The sequence below is a fragment of the Phasianus colchicus genome, chromosome 6 (assembly GCF_987193195.1).
Source record: "Phasianus colchicus chromosome 6, bPhaCol1.hap1.1, whole genome shotgun sequence".
Classification (NCBI taxonomy): domain Eukaryota; kingdom Metazoa; phylum Chordata; class Aves; order Galliformes; family Phasianidae; genus Phasianus; species Phasianus colchicus.
In genome coordinates, this window is record NC_143441.1 from 51,022,254 (window position 1) to 51,038,663 (window position 16,410).

General features: G+C 45.4%; 1 protein-coding gene across 1 annotated transcript in view; it reads left to right on the forward strand.

The window, feature by feature from the left end:
• Positions 1–2,929: 2,929 nt before the first annotated feature.
• Positions 2,930–16,410, forward strand: part of WNT3A (Wnt family member 3A) — a 36,945-nt gene continuing 23,464 nt past the window's right edge. The window contains exon 1 of the mRNA XM_031607831.2: positions 2,930–3,146. Coding sequence (XP_031463691.2) covers positions 3,020–3,146 — 127 coding nt within the window. The 5' untranslated portion in view covers positions 2,930–3,019. The remainder of the gene's footprint in view (positions 3,147–16,410) is intronic.

Consider the following 16,410-nt stretch of genomic DNA (forward strand, 5'->3'; position numbering starts at 1 on the left):
TGAGTTTGGCTGTTCAGATAAACTGAAGTTTAATCGGTGTCCTAAAGTTTCATCTAGCTTCTGTTGAAGTGGCTGAAGAAAGTCCTCATCTTGGCTTCACAATATGGCACACCAAGCCTACAGCAGGTCGATCCTACAGTGGATACTTTTTTAGGAAAGCTTTGGGATGTGTGCTGGTGATGTGGGAACAAGCTCTGTAAATTTTTAACCCAAGTTAGCTTTAAGTACTGAAAGGAGCCATCCTAGACTCTCGCTATCGTCAGTGGAGGAACTATTCTCTGAAGGATGAGTCAGAGCAAATGCTGGTGCTCTTCTCTGGAGGCTGGAGGCTTCAGTGAAAACACCTATTTCTCCTCACTGTTTACAGAGATAAGGGCCATCTAACTTCAGAGGTTAAAGTATTCTAAGTTGCCTTCTGGGAATAGCTGCTATCTCCCATGCATTTGGGCTCTGAATAGACTTGGAGTTGGAGATGTGGCACCCAGGTCTCTGTATGCCCAGCAAGGCCATATGGGCAACACCCTAAGTAAGCCCCCTGCAGCCTGAAGTAGTGTTTCAAAAGGTGTTTTTAGTCCATCAAGTGTGATCCAGCGCTTTGTTTATTGCTTAACAATTAAATTAAAAGTACACTGTGAAGTCAAAGTGAAAACACCCTTTGGTCTGGCATGGGATCCATTCACAGGTGCTTTTCTGCCACTAGTTTTTCCCTGAATTAATCAAAAGTTCAAGAAAACCCACATCAAGACACATAGATAGGGAAAACAAGTTAGCTGGGTCCTTTTCTTGGCTTTCTTCTGCGGGCTCCTGCAGGAACTCACCTCCCTTCTACAGCCTGAGTCTTTGCACAGACTTCAGCACAGCACTCACCTTTCCTGGGTGGGAAATTTTAAGGAACTTAGCCATACCCGTTGTTAGATGTAATGACATGATTCATCTGGAGACTTGTACAGTGCAGACATATCCCACTCAACTGCTCAACCAGGGTTTTTTCTCTCTAGTCTAGCCAATACACTCAATGGAGGCAAGGCCATGATTCACCTCATCCTAAGCAGATGTCTAAAATGGGGCAGATGATTCGTGCCCTAGAAACGCCTGTTTCTCTCCTCAGACTGATTACAAAGGCAGCTTGGGTTGTGTAGATCAGCTGGAGACATAAGAAGGTAGATGAAATGAGCACAGCTCCTAGTCAGTGTCAGCTACCTGCCCTCCTCTTATTGGGAAGAGGCAAGCACTTCTGGAGGGCAGTCCATAGTTGCCTCCTATTCCCTCCCTGGAATAGGAAGAATTGTCCTTCAATGTTAGGTGAGATGAATCTTCAACTCAAACCACAGCTGAAGTGGAAAAAGGCCCCTAAGTTTTGGAAATCAGCTGAAAAATGTTTGCTTTCACAAACACCTTTCACCTCGTCCATCTAAAATTCATTTACTTGACAATGTTAGAGCAAAAGAGGGGGAAGACATTTCTCTGGGTGCCTGCTGATAATTCAGACACACCAGGCTGCTCCCAAATGAAAACCACATAGCAAAAAAAAAATAATGAATGTAAACAGAAATACACACTGCCCAGGCAGGTTTCTGTTTGTCATTAATTCTGAGCAGAAAAGTCAATCAAGAGATTTAATTAGAAGAATAGGAAATTATATTCTAAAAATCCCTTCAGTTTTAGTAATCAAGGTTATTATTAGAAGCACCAGTAAAAACACTTTAAAAATTTATCTAATTAGCTACGTATCTGCTGATCTATGTGCATAGCTGACTTGTTTGTCTCTAAGGCTTCAACCAACATAATGGTTCGTGGACACTCCTTTCAGAAGACTTCCATTTGGCTCAGCGCAGAATCTGCACTCCAATTGTTGTGGTTTTTTATTTTACCCTGTTCATTTTAACTGCAGCAATTCACAGACTGATGGCCAAAGCAGGTTTTGCATATCCTCGTGACAGCACAGCAAAGCTGGGTTTTATGAAAATGCAACCCTGGTTTTGAAAATTCCCAGATTAAAACTGGTGTGAGAGCAAAGTGAAAATCTGCTGAACTATTATCCAGAGGCAGACTTTTAATACTTAATTTTTTAAGCACTTCAAACTGATAAAGCCTTGCAAAGCACATGCCTGAACTAAGCAGGTGTGGAAATACTAAAGAGCAGAAAATCTTTTCCAGAATGTACTTTCAGAGAGGTCACCAATGGATCCATGGATCCAAAATTCCATGCACCCTTGCACTAATGTTCCTAGTAACACGAGCCCAGTTTTTCATAAAGGAGGACAGCACTGATGTTGGACCAGCATTAAGCTCAGTCAGGTTTTTAGAAGCTCTCAAGGTCCAACCTGCTCAAATCTTTACAGTCAGTCTCAGAAGTTACCTGGTAAGGTTCAAACACAAAGGGCACACAGATTAATTTGGGTGGTATTTGTCAATTCGTGGTGCTCTTCCAAAGTCTTGGAGCACGGTGTCTTCTACTGTCAGTCTTATTACCTTGTGTAGCTTTGGATGTGTTTTTGACTCTCTTGGGCTTACTCAGCTGCAAAGATTTCCAACAAAAATTGCATGTGCTAGTGCAAGTATGCTTGGTTTCCAAAGAAAGAAATGTGGCTTAACCTCTGTTTGCAAATGGAACTGACTGCACGAGGTGAGCATCTTTGGGAAGAGGTACAGGGATGAGAGAATGAAGGAAAGGGAAGGAAGATATTAAAGATAGAGCTGCTCACTTGTTGGTCCTCTAGGAAACTTCAGGAGAGACATAATGATGTTATTTTGGAAAGAGATGACAGTGGAAAGGATGCTTTCTGGTGACGGGATCCACACTGAAACTGAAAATGTTGATTTTCTTTCTCCATTCCTGGAAACCAAATGCAAAACTCAATGTCAGACTGACAGCATCTGTTTTCCTTCTGTTTTGTTTTCCAGGTCCCTGGCAATTGGTCACCAATATTCCTCTCTGGGGACTCAGCCCATCCTCTGTGGGAGCATCCCAGGACTGGTCCCCAAGCAGCTACGATTCTGTCGGAACTATGTGGAGATCATGCCCAGCGTAGCAGAAGGGGTGAAGATTGGGATCCAAGAGTGTCAACACCAGTTTCGAGGGAGGAGGTGGAACTGCACAACTGTCAATGACAGCTTGGCCATCTTCGGACCCGTGCTAGACAAAGGTGAGCCCTGTGCCATGTGTTTGGTGAAAGCAATGACCATGGTGGAATAGCATCAAAGGTTTTGATAAACCCACTGTGAACTTGTTGCTGTGTGATAAAATCCCATGTAAAATGGGCTGGTAGAGACAGGACTGAATTTCATAAAAGGAGGCAAATGGCAGAGGCAAGGAAAAAACTGTGGGCACAGGACTCTATCCAAGATAGTTTTCAAACCTGATGCAGAGGCACTTGGTAGAGACTAGAAGAAATGTAAACCTTCTCATAGGGGTGACAAGTAAATCTATGGCTCTCTGGTGTAAGGTGATGGGCTGCGGGGCAGTGTCTGAATGCAGTCATGGTTGGAGATGGTTCCTAGGGGTTGGACAATCATTGCTGATGCCCTTGCGGGATAAAATGAAGATCAAAAGCCTGAGGAACTCACCTTGAGTCAATGGTGTTGCTTTCACAGGGTTATGAATATGGCAAATTAAAACAAATTCTGACATGGGGCATTGAAAAACTTGGGAAGAAACATCTCTAATAGCTCCCATTTATACCAGTGTTTTGTCCCGAGTTGTTGAATGTAGTGATGTTTGAGTACTTGGCTCTTGATACCCTCTGTTCTTTTCACCTATACGTGAGCAGGGACCTATTTTAGCTGATAAGAATTGTTTTATCCTTCTTTGCCCTTGTAGCATGCCTTCAAAATCCAGTCTGGGCCTACATTTAATAACACACCAGAGAGCACTGCAGCAGCCTGCAGAGAACAGAGCTATGATCTGTATTGCAGGGCTTCCACCAGCCCTACCAGGCATTGCACACACAGCCAAAGGAGCGTGTGTTTCAGCTGATGGATGGATACTGTTACCCCATTAGAGCTGGGATGCTAACACCTCTGTCACTATTCAGGTTTATCAGAGATCAGCCCCAAACAATTACACCTGCAGGAGCTGCAGTGTGGTATGCTTAAGCCCATATCAAGGTGTCATATCACAATGTTTGGCACAGAATTAAAGCAACCATTCCAGGTACATCATTCCTGGGTGACTACAGCATTTGAATTAGGTCAGCAGAGCAAAATATTTTCCCACAGGCACAAGCCCAGGGTGACTTTCCCAAAAGCATACACTGGGCACAGGGAGTAAGTGAGCCAATTAACCTAACACCTTTGTCTTGTCTTGATGTCGTAGAATCATAGAATGTCTTGGGTCGGAAGGGATCTGAAAGATCATCAAGCTCCCACCCCATGCCATGGGCTGGTTGCTCCACATCAGCTCAGGCTGCCAGCATCCATCCAACCTGGCCTTGAGCACCTCCAGGGATGGAGCATCCATAACACCCCTCTGGACAGCAGTGCCAGGGCCTCACCACCTTCTGAGCAAAGAATTTCTTCCTAACATCTGACCTGAATCTTCCCTCTTTTAGTTCAAAGCCATTTCCCCTTGTCCTATCATCATTAGACCATGTAAAAAATTGCTCCCCCTCCTGCTTATAAACTCCCTTCAGTACTGGAAGGGCACAATGAGGTCTCCCCAGAGTTTTCTCTTCTCCAAGATGAACAAGCCCAACTTGAGGACACGAATAACATCTTGGATGAGATGCCTGATGTTGTCCTGTAGGAATGCTAGCAGGAGAGAAGCAATCTTCACCTTCTTGCTTATCGAAGGGGCCCTGATCCCACAAGCCTTATCTCACAGCTATATCAGCACGAAGGGTCCATCCGTGTTCAAGTCTGCAGGCTTTCAGTAACTGGGCGCAGCGAGGGAGAGAAGGCTGGGACGATTTCATAACTGAAGAATGTTGTTCCTTGAGGGAGAATCAAACCACCCTTCAGTTTTGCTTCACCTACAGCAGGAGGGGGGAGAAAAAACAGCTCAGTCACATTCTTGTGCGGCAGATCCCCCAGGGTAGGAACATATTTGAGCTCCTACCCAGAAAGAGAGAAGGAGAAACAGAGAGAGAGAGAGAGAAAGAAAGCAAAACTCTGTTTTGTGGCTGGAATTTTAAGTCACTCTCGATTCGACTTCAGCTCCCCATCTTTGCCAATAGGGGCCCTGTCTTCCTCCCCCCAGTACCAACATGGTCACTAAAGCAACTCCTTTTTTCCTAACATGACTATCTGGACTTCTCTGATTGCAAAGGATTGATTTTAATGCCTTCAAGAAATGCTTCCTAGGCCCCAATCTCTGAGGCTGGCTCAGTGTCTGAGCTGCCCTTGCTGCTTTGCTATCTCATTGCAAATTCAGGGCTAGGCTTGAGTTGTGATTCAGCAGTGCCAAACTGTCACCAGAATGCTCCCCTTAAGACCAATATTCTGATCTGAAACCAAACTCTTTTTCCCCATGAGCCTGTCTGTGGGAAGAAATCCCATTTGTTTTAGCTCCTATAAATATTATATGCATATAAATATATAAATATTGTATATGTAATGTGCATATATATATACATATTTATATTTAGCATATCCGTAACCAGGATTAATGAATCACATATTAAACCACAACGGTATTAATGAGCACATGACAAGGGAACGGTGATGTTCAGAGGATCCAGGTTGGCCTCTGTTTGGAGACAACACCTGACAGGTATGGCCCATGGCCTTTTAACTCAAGCCATATCAGGAGCAGAAGCCCCACAACCCATCCAGCTATTCAGCCCCTTGGTTTTGCCTGCCATTGGCTATGGAATAGATGCTCCTTATTCAAAGGGAACAGTGCTATCTTCTTCACTGCACTGTGGTATCTGCATGGGGAAAGATTCAGGCATCAGCAGGAGGTAACGTTGCTGTGGGGCTGTTGGAAGAGTTTTTCTCCTCCGTTTGGTCTTGCAGCTGTGCAATTTCAGGGAGAAAATTTCAGATAGAAGATTCCACCAGTGGATCTTCCTTCTGAATTGCTAGGAAATGGGTTTTTCAGGTGTCCTATGCTAATGTGAGTGCAGACAATAGGATGCTCTTGTAGGAAAAGAAGCAAATCTGATCTCCTTGTTGAACCCACCCAGCTGCCCATCAGTTGTGTTAAGCTGCTCCAGTTTCTAGCTTCCCCAAAGTTCAAATCTCAGCTACTGTGGAGAGAACGATAACCTTCACTTGAGCTCTTCTAGCAGAGCGAATTCTAGAGGAAAAAAAAAAATCTGTTCTCATTTGTTTCCTTGGGACTCATAATGGGTTTTTTTTTTCCATCTGTATACTGCGAGGCAGTGAAGCAGACTGTGGATATAGCCATGCAATGCTGAGAAACCATGCTAGCCCACAGCTGTGCCTGGCAACTTATCTGAGAGGTTGGGCTGTTTGTAAGGCAGTTTCCATAGCTTCCAGTTTCCAAAGAATGAAGGAAAAATGCTTAAGTTGTCTTTAAAAATATGCAGGATAAAAGTTTGTAGGATGTCATAGAAGGACATGACTTCACCATCAACAGAAAGTGAACCGTGCAACCCAGCAGGCATTTTCCATCTCAGGCTTAAGTGACTGTTGGGAGTGGTGCCACTTGACCTGCTTTTAACATTTAGGGACTGAAGACACTGTTTATGGTTAAGTTGTGGTGCATTTTCTCCCCTCTAACCACAGTGCAAGCTCTCTTTGAAACTCCTCTGGTCAGAAATATGAACCAATCTCAAGAGAAGGAACACAATAAAAGCTTCTCTCAGCCTTGTCTCTGTAAAGGACCTCAGCACATAATTAAGTCAAAATAAAAGTTTCCTCCGTCTCCTCCCCCTTTCAATAAAAGTAAATTACCTCAAACTATTTAAGTCCCTCGGTTGGTTTAAATTTAAAAAGGGAGCCCTTGTCTATCCATTTCTTTCACTCACTCCCACCTCCTTCTGCTAAAGACTGGCTGGGGCTCTAAACCTGCCAGCTGGGCTGAGAAATGGTTAATAGTTATTGTGGAGGAGCAGCTTTTAATGAACTATTGAAGAATGATACATTGATGGAGTAATGGGAGTTTAAGTCTCTCTGTAATGAAACAGGTTCTCAGCGCGGACCCATTGTGGTGTAAATATGGCACGTCTCTCCCACTGTTTGGTCAGGGCTAAATAGCAAAGGCCAGAGGGGGGTCAGCTTATGGGGTCTCCGCTTTAGTTAATCAATCTGATTGGATTAGGGTCACTGCGATCCCTAATAATGTCAAAGGTTACGCCAAACTGGATTAAATGCTTTGTTGGGGAGGGCTCAGGTTCTTTCAGCTTTCACCGATGGGGCTTGTTTATTAGAGTTTAACACTCGTGCAACCTTTGGAAGCCACTCCATCTCCTTTTTGTACATCAGGGCATTTGCTGGCGTGCAATGGGGCTTGGACGAGCCGGGGCGGGTGGCTTTGTCAAGCATCTGCGCCCGTCGGATGTGCCCTCTGAGGACATATATCAAATTCCCTGCTGGACAAATGAGAGCCTAATGGGTGATGCGGAGGTTCAGGGGCATAAATTCATTCCGGAAATAATTGTTGGCCCTGCTAGAATGGGAATGACCAAAGCCACAAAAACAATGGAGTGCCCTGTTGTTCATGGCAAAGAGATGCTCACTGTGGTACGGTTCCAATCTGTGCAGATACCAGGATGGGCAGATGTGAAATACAACTTATCTGAGATCATACCATTGCTTCAGCTGGGCGGAGGTCTTGCTTTCCAGCACAAATCAAGGTGGGATGGCATGTCATCCAGGGCGACCACGAATCCCACAGAATTACTGAAACCTTCACTCATAATCATGGAATAATAGAATCACAGAATCATAAAATCACAGAACTGCCTGGGTTGAAAAGGACCACAATGCTCATCCAGTTCCAACCCCCTGCTATGAGCAGGGTCACCAACCAGCAGACCAGGCTGCCCAGAGCCACATCCAGCCTGGCCTTGAATGCCTGCAGGGATGGGGCATCCACAGCCTCCTTGGGCAACCTGTTCCAGTGCCTCACCACCCTCCATGTGAAAAACTGCCTCCTCATATCTAACCTAAACCTCCCCTGTCTCAGTTTAAAACCATTCCCCCAAAGGACAGTGCCCTGTAGACAGCAAAGCATCCTTCAGAAATTGATTCCAAATTGTTTCCTTGGTGGCCATCTGGCAAAGGAAAGGGTCAGCAATAATAGCATGTTATTGATACAGATGTCTCTGCCCTCCTTCCATTACTTTCTTTCCTGCAGTAGTGTTGATATTTAAGGCACATCAGGACTGCCAGTGCATCTGGATTTCTTGCATGGTGCATGCTGAAGCATTTCACCTCAAGACTTCTGGAAAGAACCCAAAACCTGAATTTGACTAGGACATCTCTTTCCAAAAGATGCCTTATCTCAATGTACCACCAAGAGATAGACAGCACTCCTTTTAGTAGTCTCAATGCAACACTGCTCTGGCATTGACAACCATCCACTATATTTACCTCTCCTAGATTCAGGACAACTCTTTTAGAGCAAAGCACTGTCTTTGCTTCTTACTCTAAACACGGTGCTTGGGAGAACTTCCAACTTTGTTCTCTACCAGAGGAAATTCAAAAGTTGAAACTGAGGGCTGCAGAAGAGCATGGGTCAGCAAAATTTTGGGTGCACTGTATCAGACAGCGAGACAGGTCATGGGAGTTTCATCTGATGCTGGGGTCCTCTGGGGCATGATTCATCTGATGTCTTGTAGACATCTGGGATGAGACTATTCACACCCTGACATTTCTGCATCTCTACATCAACCCAGGATGGGAAACCAGGGAGGCTGGCTCTTTGGTGGGAAGACTTCTGCTCCCAAGACCACATGAGGGGCAGAACAGGCTTGGAGATGTGGGGATTCAGGTGACAGCTGATATTGCATGGAATGCAGGGCACTGTTTGAAGCTAAACTTAATTTCAATTCTGGATCTTCTGGAAATAAGGCCTCTCTCAAGATGCAGCTGTGTCAATGTGTCCTTTTTCCCTTCTACCCATGTATGACACCTTGTGCCTAACAAAACCCATCTGAGCTTTTCCTCAGGTTCAGCAGGAACAGAACAAAAACTCCCAAATTCAGTTATAATACCTGGGGGAGACAAGTCTCCTTTTTTTTTTTTCTTGTGTTGTAACAATACTGCTCCACAGGCTCTCAGATAGTGCTGATCTCATCTCCCAGAGTTAGATGTCAAAGTCTGAGCTAGTCACCCCAGGCTCCCTTTGTAGTCACTGGAGAGCAATCGCTATCTCCGGAGTGCAATTCATCTGACCTATCTGAGACACCTATCTCAGGATAACATGAATCATACCAAGATGTTTATTCCTCTCCATTGACTATAGAGGGAGCCTAGGGCTACAGCCTCAGCCTTCCATGTGTGCTTCTTAGAGGCCCACTTTGGGGGCAGAGAGCTCCCACCCCCATCTCTCTCTTGTTGGAAAGTGGTCCTGACACCCAGCCTCTATTGGAAAGGTCATTTTAGTAACATTAGAACATAGCACTGGGAAGGATCTCCTGGACCACTGAATACAGGCAACCCTTTGCTATTTCAGGCATAATCCCATCTCATAATGTCTTGCATGATTTAAAATTAAGATGTTTAGCAGACCTCATCATATTTTCCTGATGGCATTCTGGCATCTCTGTTGTCTCCGTGCCAAATGCTTCCCCCCCCCTTTCCCTGCTCTAGATCAGGCTTCTTCACTGCTGCAATAAAGTAAGGCATGAGCAGAAAGCCACAAGATACTGATCCATCCAGGAGGTTAGTTACATGTAGGAGGTACTCTCTGCTCTCTCATGAAACTCTTCCCAAGAGGATCTGATTTCCAACCACACCCTGTCTACCTCTCCGCTAATGGCAATTTGGGCAGCTGCCCTGGTATCAACAACGGAGATCTACAAACTCTACCCTGTAACTATGGGGAAGGAAACTGGAAGGATCAGGATTGAAAATGTGACTATGCAAGCTCCGCTCAGCCATCAAGATGCATAAATACTGCAGGCCGGAGATTTGCCAGTGCTGCTGAGAAACAGACTGGCAGCTCCTGGCTGAGGACAGAAGCATTGGTTGTGTTCAGCGTCAGCATAAGCTGAGCATGGAGCTGGAGATTACTTTGGGAGAAAAGTCAGCCCTAAGTATATTATACCAGTATATTATATATATTTTATATAAGCCAGTGTATTGTGTGCATTACATAAGTCAGTGTATCACAGGGAGGTGGTGGAGTCACCATCCCTGCAAGTGTTCAGGAAGCATGGAGATGTGGCTCTGAGGGATGTGGTCACTGGGCACAGTGGGGGTGGGTTGGGTTTGGACAGGATGATCTTAGTGGTCTTTTCTAATCTTAATCTGTGATTCTGTTCTGTGATAGGATAGCACCCAGAGGATTATGTTAGCATCACAGCTGGTTGCATTTGCCTCTCCAAGGCGAACAGCTGAGTCAGCTGAAGGCTGGTGTGGCTGGGTGGGCTCAGGTGTAGTCTGGTTTTCTTTGCAGGAGGTTTTGCCCTGTTCACCTTTCCACCTGGAAAAAGACCTGGTTTTTGCACCTCTGCAGGAGGTTCTGCAGAGAGACAGCCCATGCAAAGAGCTGCTTTCTGCAGCCAACCCCCTGGCACGAGCTTAAACCCGAGAGAGGAGTGATGGTGAAAAGGAAACGGCAGCAGCGCCAGGAGCCGATCCTGTTTGTTTGCCGTGCTTCCTCCTACCTCCCACCTCACCAGCCTTCAGCTGTCAGCCCCGACGTGGAGAATGGCGACTAAAACACGAGACTGGAGATCGGGGAGGGGAACGGGAACAAGACAGCTCGTGGCTACAAAACCTGTGCCGTCTTTCCCGGCGGCGGGAGGCACTGGAAACTTCTGCCTCCGGCAGCGCACAATGCGATGGGCTGGCAGTTATAGATTTATTTCCTTCCCTCCCCCCCCCCCCCCGCCCTCCCCTTTCCCTGCTGGATACATCGCATTCCCCAACTGGGCTCAGGCTGGTTGCAACAAGGAGCTCCCTCTGCCGCATCCCAGAGTGCCAAGTCCAAGCGTGGGAGCTAGTCCTAGACAAAAGGCAACAGTAGAGGGAGCTGATTAGCATCCCTTTGTCCTGGGAGAATCCCGGCCCCAAATGGGCCCTCGGCGCTCAACGGGCGGCACAAACACGCACACGCATGGACGAAAGCCAGGGAGGGAAAAAGGGGACAGCAAGGCCACCGCGGTGGGCACTGGGGGAAGGGGACGTGGTGGCTTCAACCCTCAGCACGGCTGGGATCGACCATGCTATGGGACGGGTCCTGGGCTGGGGTCCATGAGGGTATGCTTGTATGTACCAAATGTCCCAAACAAGCAAAGTCTTCTGACAAAGAGGGATCCGAGCTTGTGAATGTGGCTCTCTCTCTCTCTCTCTTTTTTTTTTTTTTCTCTTTTAACCCTGTGTTGGGAGCTGGCAGCGCTGAATAAAGGCAGGGATTTTAAGGGCTGTGGGATCATCTGGTTGGATTCGTATATAAGAAGCAGAGAATTTTCTCCAGCGTCTCTCCCCAGACAGATATGGTTGGGCAGCAAGAAGGAAAACAGAGCATATAAATCTGCCCTACACACTCCTTTCTGCATGGCAGGGGAATGGATGTGATGCAGAGGTCATCCCCATGGCCTATCTCCCTTCTTGGCACTTCCAGTGGGGCTGAAAAGCAAAGCACAGCCCTGCAAAGGTCTGCTGCAGGAGAAAGTGTGTTTCTTGATGGATTCATTCCTATGGTTCCCTGCTCCCTCGGCCTCATCTTTCAGGGAGTACATTCATCAAAGGAAGGACTCTCATCATCCAAGAAGGTCCGTAGGATTAACAGAGAAGCAGGAGTTGGGAATCAGCGAGACAGAAAGGTTAAAAGGGATTGCTATGACTCTGTTTCTGTTCTGTTCTACCTGTGAATGATGTGCTGGAGTGATTAGGGCCCTGCTGCACTGGCTGCTGCACAGTTGATTGAGCAGCAATGACAAAGCAAGGAGAGTAAAGCAGAGTTCTGGGTTTCCAAACACTTGGGGGACACAAGGTCACAGAATTTGTGGGAAGCAGCGCCCTGCAGAAGTACAGGATCTTAGGTTGGAAGAGATGGGATGGACCTTAAGGATCATTTGGTTTAAACATGCTTTAGTGTGCATGGTGGTGATGGGTTGGTGGTTGGACTAGATGATCTGAATGGTCTCTTTTCCAACCTTAATGATTCTATGATTCAGTGATGTAGTTCCAACCCCCCTGCCATGAGCTGGTTGCCACCTACCAGATCAGGTTGTCCAGGGCTCCATTCAACCTGGCCTTGAATGCCTCCAGGGATGGGGCAAAGTAAGCAGGGACTACCAGGACTACTCCTGGTAGTCAGGGGTGCTGCACAAGAGAGGCATTTTTTGGACAATCAGCATAAGATAGGTGAAGACAAAGTACCTGAGGGTGATGTAAGGTGGACCCCCAAGGTATTAAGCAGGGAAGCTCCATCTGCTACTCACCTCCAGCACACTCCCATGGGTCACAGAATCACAGAATCACAGAATCACAGAATGACCTGGGTTGGAGGGGACCTCAAGGATCATGTAGTTCCAACCCCCCTGCCTAGCAGGGCCACCAAACATACACCTTTACTAGATCAGGTTGCCCAGAGCCTCGTCCAACCTGGTCTTGAACACCTCCAAGGACGGGGCATCCACAACATCCCTGGGCAGCCTGTTCCAGGACCTAACCACCCTCCTAGTAAAAAACTTCCCCCTAACATCCAACCTAAATCTTCCCTCTTTTAACTTAAAACCATTTCCCCGTGTCCTGCTATTATCAGCCCTTATGAAGAGTTTACTCCCCTCCTGGGAGTAAGTTCCCTTCAGATATTGAAAGGCTGCAATGAGGTCGCCCCGCAACCTTCTCTTCTCCAGGCTGAACAAACCCAACTCCCTCAGCCTGTCCTCATAGGGGAGGTGCTCCAGCCCCCTGATCATCTTCGTGGCCCTCCTCTGGACCCTTTCCAAAATCTCCATGTCTTTTTTGTACTGAGGGCTCCACACCTGAACACAGTACTCCAGATGGGGCCTCACAAGAGCAGAGTAGAGAGGGACAATCACCTCCCTATCCCTGCTGACCACCCCTCTCCTGATGGAGCCCAGGATCCCATTTGCTTTCCGGGCTGCCAGAGCGCACTGCTCTGGTCACTGAGATGCTTCCAGCCCACAGGACAACACTGTGAAAGAGCTCATAAAAGTGGACTAGGAATATGTCTCAATATGGGTATACTTCAGGGAAAGACTTGAAGGAAGTGGTCATGGTCCTGTTCTGATTGAGGTTGGGAGCAGGGAGTCTTTTTTAGGAAATAGGAGTGAGCATGGTGAAACTCAAGCAGGTTTTTTGAGCTTTGGCTGCATGACCATAGAACCTAAAGGAAAAGCACAGACAGAAAGACAGAATGTTCACCAGAAAGAGGGAAATACACTGCTACTGTACACAAGCTGTACACAAGGCTTGAGGTGGAACTTGGAAATGGATACAGGTCATGAGTGGAGGAATGGAGAGCATCTTTTTATTTCATCTTGTCTCATCTCATCCTTCCCATAGAAGGAAAAACAGTTTGTAAAGCATACTTGTTAATTAGCTGCCTTTTCCAGACCCAGTTTGAGCCAGAGATGGGGAACAAGGCAGAAAAGAGAGATTCTAGTTCTGTTTCAGGCTCTGCTTTTGACTTTGATAGAGACAGTGGAGCAGGTCCTTCTTCTGCTCCATATCCATTTGCTATGGAGAAGACCACAGAAATGACAGCATATTTCTAAAAGCAGGTTGTAGATAGGGCCCTGAAGCTCTTCCAATGTCATTTAGGTAGCTTTATTGGCCTACTTGTAGCTGTTGTTCTCAAGTTTGATCAATGGGGCAGTAATGCATCACAGAACGTTTCCTGTGAGGCTGCAGTTTGTTGACTAAGCATCTGGCACAATTTCCTCTCCATTATTTCCAGGTGCTAAATCACATTAAATGATAGCTAATAATTATGGTTTATTCTTTCCTAATCGTGCTGCTTTCCCAGGGAAGCTGTTGCCACAGGGATGTTGTGGGAGTGTGAATGGGTGGGTAGGACACCAGGAGATATTTCTATTGACCTGGAGCCATAAAAATGTTGGAGACCCCTTAGGCTAAGCACACAGAATCCAACCTAGGATATATTATATCCTGCTTGGAATGTATTTATTTATTTTCTGGGCCATTTTTTTTTTTTCTATCAGAAAAGTCAACTGCATCAAAATGGAGATGTTTTGCAAGACTTCCTGAATTTCATGGCAAAAAAAAAGGACAGTTTTGACTTTCATTCTTTGTACTTTTCAAATAATTTGAGTTCTTGAAAATAACTCATTTTACTTCTTTTCATTTTGATCATGATCTTATGTCAAAATAGCAAGTCATTATACTATCAAAGAAACTCATTGCAGAGCATTTAATATTTTGTAGAATATTGAAGCGTTTGGATATAATTGAAGCAGAATAATTCTTTCTTGTCAAAATTTCAATGCCGACAAGAAGAAATGCTTCAACAACATTTTTTCCCCAGTCTTCTATTGTGTAGTATCATTCAGACACTCATATTTTCTGTCTAATTTTGAACTCTCTCTCTCTCTCTCTCCCTCCCCCCCAAAAAAAAAAGAAAAAAAATGAACTCAGAATTTCCCATAATATGTAAATTTGATTCTTTTGGCCCTCGTTACTCGCCCGAGGCACGGCGCACTCCTCAGATAACTCCTTCAATTTGACAAGCTGCCTAAATCCAAATTTACTGAGAGTGAAGTATCAGCAGTGCTCTCCTAAGGACCCCTAAATTCATAAAGCAGCCTTACAGCTCTATAAAACGAGGGCTGTAACAGGTAGGCCCCAAACCCATGACTCATTCTCCCCTGTCATAAAACTCTGAGTCCCATCGTGAAGATGCTCCAACAGGAAATTGCACAGATTCTTCTTAGAGAAGTAACAAAAGGTGGCAAAGCATTTTAGTGCTGTTGATTCTTGGTGGAGAAAGATGTCTGTGTTCATCTAGCATTTTCAGTCTGCTTCCCTAACTGCATTTTGGATAAAGATTCCTCTACAGCTGAACTTAAGTATGTAGATGTGTCTTGAGAGCCAGTCTGTAGGATGTCCAGTCATTGCTCAGTGCAGTGGCAGTGCTGTAATAGAGACAGAATATAGTGCAGCTTAAATTAAGAATATTGTCTAGTTAGCTCTCCTGAGCAGTGTCTTCTCAAGCAGATGTTACCAAGCACATCACTTTTGCCTGAAAGCATTGGAGATGACTTTGTGAGCTCCTGAAAGGAAAACACCTACACATGATAGGTTTTGCCAAGTTCTCCATATAACTTTATTAATTATAACCTGGATCTAGCAATACAGTGTTAAAGTTGAGGAAAATACAAATACAACAAAATACTGCACAGCCCCATTGAGCTGCATGCAGCTCTCCGACAGCATCTTGCCTTCTTGTGATGGCCAAGTGGACACTAAAGCTTTTGAACTTCTCTGTCAGTTCCATGTTTCCTATGCTTGCCCAAACATAGCAGAAACCTAATAATCAAACATAAGAGTTAAAAGCTGTCCCTGAGGCTTTGTCATTTCTACCTAAGACAACCCTTAGCCTTCAGAAAATATCTGTTCTGCCATACACTCGTATTTTAGCTCGTTATCCATGTTAAGGCCAATGCTTTCAAACACGCCACAGAGAAGAAAGAGTGAAAAAAGAGTTTGTTTTATACTTCTTTAAAGGAATCCAAGCATCTCTCTGTGTTTAACCTAACTTTCCCAATGGATGTTTTAGAAATGGATAACACTGTGCTGTAACAGCCACACTCACCATTAGTGCTTGGCACAAGCCTGATACCTGCTGCTCACTGCAAAATAGTAGTCACACAGTCTTCAGAGGAGGAAAGATGCAATTAAAAAATGTTTGTATCAGCATTACAGCTTCACTGGAAAAGAAGCTGTAATCATCAGTGTTGCAACTCAGTGAGATCACTGCATCAAGCAGTCTCAACTACGTGCATCTGTGTATGTTATGGTGTTGATCACTACTGTGTTTTTACCAAAAGCTGACAGCATACTGGGCTTCTCTTGCTAGGACTGGGTCTTTGAGGGGCTGTGGGGCTGATTGCTCCTTTACTATTCAATTGCTGCTCCTCCTCTCAAGAGGTTTGTGCCTGCTGATGTTTCAGACTATTCTTTGATCCTATCAACCCTTTGAGAATAAGAAGGGTGTTCTCAATTCACATTGAGTAACCAAACCAGGTAACCCGGATTAAAATGACTGATGATCTAGGCTTGGTTCTGACTGGGATCAGATAGCTTGAGATGAATCCCAATGTGCGAAAGCAAATCTTCCACTCT